Source organism: Crocuta crocuta, unplaced genomic scaffold, assembly GCF_008692635.1.
Source record: "Crocuta crocuta isolate KB4526 unplaced genomic scaffold, BGI_CrCroc_1.0 scaffold160, whole genome shotgun sequence".
Classification (NCBI taxonomy): Eukaryota; Metazoa; Chordata; class Mammalia; order Carnivora; family Hyaenidae; genus Crocuta; species Crocuta crocuta.
The window spans coordinates 4,815,958-4,821,350 of NW_027527591.1; the positions used below are offsets into that span (position 1 = coordinate 4,815,958).

At 43.8% G+C, this 5,393-nt stretch overlaps 1 protein-coding gene across 8 annotated transcripts in view; it reads left to right on the forward strand.

Annotated features, from left to right (window-relative positions):
* PLEKHM3 (pleckstrin homology domain containing M3) overlaps positions 1-5,393 on the forward strand; it is a 191,100-nt gene that overhangs the window by 114,681 nt on the left and 71,026 nt on the right. Inside the window, exon 7 of one of the 8 annotated variants that reach the window (XM_077771151.1) lies at positions 3,858-4,304. The exons of 6 other annotated variants lie outside the window; for them this stretch is intronic. In XM_077771151.1, the coding sequence (XP_077627277.1) occupies positions 3,858-4,001 (144 nt within the window). In that variant the 3' untranslated portion in view covers positions 4,002-4,304. Of the gene's footprint in view, positions 1-2,745; positions 2,897-3,857; positions 4,305-5,393 lie in introns of those variants that run through there. One more of the 8 variants, XM_077771158.1, reaches the window with a different exon arrangement.

A 5,393-nucleotide genomic window follows, 5' to 3' on the forward strand; every position in this document is an offset into this window, starting at 1 on the left:
TTTGAGGTAGGGTTTTTTTTTTTTTTTTTTTTGAAGCTTATTTAGAGAAAAAGAGTGCATGCACACGCAGACAGGCAAGGGGCAGAGAGAGAGGGAGAGAGAATCCCAAGCAAGTCCCACTCTCAGGACAAAGCCCGACGTGGGGCTCGATCTCAAGACCCAAGCCAAAATCAAGAGTTGGAGGTTTAACTGACTAAGCCACCCAGGCACCCCAGAGGAAGCCTTTCAAAAATGTTTACCAGATGGGGGCGCCTGGGTGGCTCAGTCGGTTAAGCGTCCGACTTTCTCTTAGGTCATGATCTCGCGGTTCATGGGTTCGAGCCCCGTGTCAGGCTCTGTGCTGACTGCCAGCTCAGAGCCTGGAGCCTGTTTCAGTCTGTGACTCCCTCTCTCTCTGACCCTCCCCTGCTCACGCTGTCTCTCTCTCTCTCCTAGAAATAAATAAAAACATTAAAAAAAAATTTAAAAAAAATGTTTACCAGATGAAGAGAAGGAATCAGAGCAATTCCATATGCATTTTAGGGTATGAAAGTAGTGTATCCATTTGGCATGATAAAGCCTGCTATTTAAAGCTTTCCTATGCCTTGGGGACTTTCCCTTGCCCCTTGTAATAATCAAACCACATATGCCACACAGCTTACTTAAGTCAGTGACAGCAGTATTCCTGGTGGGCTGGACCATTAGCCCCTGGAGCCCCATAAGCAGATTAATCAGTTTTCAGCCTCAGTAGTAAAGTGATAGAGGCAATCAGCAGCTCATCAAACTCCCTGGGTTGGGGTGGGGGCATGGGGGCAGATGGCCAGAGCTCTGTGCATCCATTTAATACACAACAGCTCACTCTAACCTGGTTCTTTGTGCCTGGTTTTAAGATCCTCAAACTTATCATATTTAGAGGAAGTGTAATTCAATTACTTTTTCTGCCTGAGGTGGTTTAAATTGAATTTAGCTTTTGATCTGTCCAAATCTAGGCTATCAGTACTGAAAGGCACCTCCACCGCATTTTCTCTTCATTTCCAAGTCAATTTCAGGCATGTTTTCTGGATCTGAACTGTTCTTGTGAACACATAAGAGGAACGCAAGAGGAGAAAGAAATACACTACTGCTCTGTCACAGAGAGCACGAGTTGATAGCGGCGCTCCAGCCTAGCTGGCGGAGCTGCTGGCCCTGTGCGGTCCTGTCCTGTTCTGCCCTGGGTGTGGCTGCTTCGCCATCCTGTTTCATGCCAGCTTTAGGAGTTTTAGAGTAAGTTATTTCCCACCATTTCGTGTCCCTCCGCACTCCTAAAATAAAGGTTTCTGTAAAGTAGATCTATCACATAGAATAACTATAGAATAATGAGCTTCAGTTTATAAATTTTGCAGGGGGTGGAAGGTACACTAAAGTAACTGGAGTTAGAGACCTTGAATGATGATAATATAAATAATCCTTCCTAAAGGCATAGATTGCTCTCCACAAATTCTTCAGTGAATTCAATTTTTCCCATTAGCTTTTACTTAAAAAACAAAATGTGGATAGCTTCTTCTCCAAAAATCAAAAAAAGTAAGAATTTAAGAAACATGGTAAAGGGCGGCTTATAATCTAAGGATCTATAATCTTAAAATGACACAGTACACAAAACGCTAGTAATGCCTAAGATAAGGATGCTGAAAGAATTCTGGTATCAAAACATTTGCTTCCTTCTATCTCTGTTTCCATTTATATACATAACAGTCTCCAAGTTTAGGAGACAGACTCAGTTCCACAACGTGGCTGGAGATTCCAAGCTACCTGAATGCTTCTGACGTTACTTTCAAGACCAATTGTGCCCCACGTCTCATTTTCTGAACTTAGTGGCCTCTTTACACACATTCTCCTCTACTTCTGTACACTTGGGTGTGAGGACCATGAGCAGCACTGACTGACCCTGCCTAGCAGAAGGCGCTCCCCACTGTTGTTCTGGGAGCTGCAGTTGCCTGCTCGCTAGCCAACGAATGCCAATTACCGGCAAAGTTTGTAGTTCATGCTGGTACCGAATCCTTAATTGTCTGTTTATTTCACCAGTGATTAAGTTGCTCCCTGGGTTTCACTAGCACCTCATAAAGGTAGTGGTTGAGCACACAGTCGTTTCCTGACTATAATCAGTGCGCAGCCTTATTACATGCGACTCAGAAGACACAAACAAGTACTCCACCTGCCTCATAGCAGGTTCAAGGCTGGCAAAGGACGGGGGCAGAGGCTCTCCAGATCCTGGGAGCTCAGAGGGGCACTGACTTGAGTCCATCATTTCTTAAGTCTAGAGTTTCAGGTGAATTTCTTTTCAAGTTAGTAGATACTGTTAGAAAAACTTATTCAATCCATGCTCTTTGAATATAAGTCCAATATGATATATTATTGATATTTTTAACAAAACGTGTTTATTTTGAGAGAGAGGGAGGGAGAGCACTTACGTGTACATGTGAGCATGGAGGAGCAGAGAGAGAGAGAGAGAAAGGGAGACAGAGAATGCCAAGCAGGCTCCACATTGTCAGCACAGAGCCCAACACAGAGCTCGATCCCAGGAACCAGGAGATCATGACCTGAGTTGAAACGAAGAGTCAGATGCTTCACCAACTGATCCACCCAGGTGCCCTCTATTGTTGTTTCTTGAAAAATAAAATCATGAGCAGAAACTTTCTTTCAGGAGGTGTGATTGCAGTGTTTCGCCTTGTTTTTTATTTTTTTTTTATTTTTTTTTAAATTTTTTAATGTTTTATTTATTTCTGAGAGAGAGAGAGAGCAGGGGAGGGTCAGAGAGAGAGGGAGAACAGAATCCGAAGCAGGCTCCAGGCTCTGAGCTAGCTGTCAGCACAGAGCCCGACGCGGGACTCGAACCCACAGACCGTGAGATCATGACCTGAGCCTAAGTCAGAGGCTTAACCAACTGAGCCATCCAGGTGCCCCTCGCCTTGTTTTTTAAATGACAGAGCAGTTCCTTAGAAAGGATTTGGCAGACAAGGACTAAGCATATATCCATGAATGAACGAGTACCGAGGCACATTTTGAATGGGGGAAACTGAGGCACTGCTTGTTAAAAGCTTTCTCCTGCTTTGATACTTCAAGAGGGGGAAGTAGAATATCATTTGTGTCTTATTTTCTGTCCAGCATTATCACAAATCCATGGGAAGGCTTTAAGATAGGGATACAATAAAAATATAGGCCCCATGAGACAGCAGGGACAATACCATAACTCTCAATGCATTAGCTTTCTGTGTTTGCTCTCCCCTTTCCCTGTAAAGTACGTAACAGGCCATCTCCTTACTTACATCACTGATAAGAAAATTTCACATTTTACCAGTAGAATATATTAGTATATGTAAGCTAATGTTCAAGGGATTATAGTTGCTCTTCAGGAACAAATCAGAACCCTGGCTCATTCCTCAGACAGTGTAAGTTATCAGAGAATTCTTCTCAAGTTCCTTCTCTTTGCTGAAAGAAAAGGGCAGATTTAACTTCTAAATTTTAGCTACCTGTGCTCTTGTGACAAAACCTACAAATGTATATTAATGACTAACTCTTCTGGTATTACTCATCTTTGGGGCATATGTAAGCTAAGCATTGAATGATTCTATTTGCACATGATTCATGAGAAAGGATACTGGAGGATCCCATGGGGAAGGCAGTTAGAGTACCCCCTCCCTCCACTCTCTCCCACCTACCTCCCAACACATACACCCCTCTTGTGGGACAATCTGAGGAGCTGATTTCCCCACCATTCACCTTCCCCCATTCCTCAATTTCGAACTAGACCTTACCTTCAGGTTAAGGCAATTTAAATTCTAGTTAATACAAAATACTACAGAAGAATTATTTTGGCACAAATTCTTTTCTCTTGTTAATAGGCTGAAAGCACAGGAGGATATTCATTAGGAGATATATTTCAAGAGGATGATGAAAAAAAAGATGGAACAGTCTGGAATGTGGACTACTTACTAACAAGATGTGAAGTGGGAAGGATACCAGAGGAGAGGGCCCATAGCACTTAAGAGCCATGAAGAGAGAGGAGTAAATCAAATGCATACTATCTTTCTAGAGTTGCCTAGAACGGTCTGAACTGCTTATTTTATGCTAAAGCAGTAAACACTTATGTTAAGCAACTGGGCATGTAAATATTTGATGTATCAATAGATGAATGGATGAATGGATACATACATATCCCCAAACTTATCAGCACACTCTCTCCCCAAAGAAAAGCAAACTAATGTTAACCCCTAAACAAAACTCTATTGCTGCTCTATAAAACAACAATGTACCGAATTCTAAAACCAAATAAAAATCAACACTTTTTATGTATTGGGTGATGGCACACTGTTTATTGCTGCAAACCTGCACACTCAACATTCCTGCACAGCTAGCTAACTTTTCAGTTAACTTTTTTGCTAGCCCCCACATACCCATACCACTTAACGAACTGTCATCTCCATGACCTAAACATTTGTCAGAATTGGTGCTGGAAAAAAGTAACACAAACGGTGGTTTACCACGAACATTGTCTACTCTTTGCTAGCTGGTGAGCGCAGCTACTAACAGGCAATGGTTAAGACATTTCGAGGCCACTTCTTAAAAACATGCTTTGCTGAATTCTTCTTTGAGGAGGTATGGGAGTTATCTTGCACCGCCCTGCCCCACCAAGCAAACAATCAGAGAAAGTTAGTCTCTGTGGGCACTGTTTGTCAGCAGACAAAGGCCGAGCCCAAGTGGGCACCCGGCACAGCTGCCCTTTCACCGAAGAAGCAACAGGTGATGACCTCTATTCACACGAGGCTGACATCTCTGAATCCACAGTCCACAGGAACACAGTGCCTCGGTGCCCACAACCGAGTCACCAGTCTCCGAGCCTCAGCAGCCTGAGGAATTGTATTCACAGCCTCTCAGCACCCCTGATCCCCAGCCCATTGTCCACCCAGGCGTTAGCGGGCAGGGTAACTAATTAGGAGCGTTCGGATTTAATAAGCAGAAAAACAAAGTGTGACAGCTTGCCTGTGTCCTCCACGGCCGGGGCCTGTGTCCGCGGCAGCCTCCACTGCCCTCAGAAACTTCTGAGGTAATCTGGGGCAAGATGGGAGTGAGGCCTCCATTAAAACAGCCCTAAATCTTCGTTAGCTACTTTAGCCACAGTTGTTCTACTCAATGAGTTAGAAAAGAAGACCGTAAGTTATTTGGGGGAGGGGAGGGCACAAATCACACCTTTTAAATAAGCAGGTCTTTTAAAAGTGTGTATTTTGGGGGTAAAGGGAAGAATCGAATGTTACTCTTTGAAGCGTTGACAGGTTGGCATCAGAGCAATGGAAAAACCACTGTTTCTCAGGAGAGGTGGGTCTTGAGTTGGTGCTGGGTAATCCATGTCTCACAGTCAGCCTTGTGGGCAGGGGGGGGGG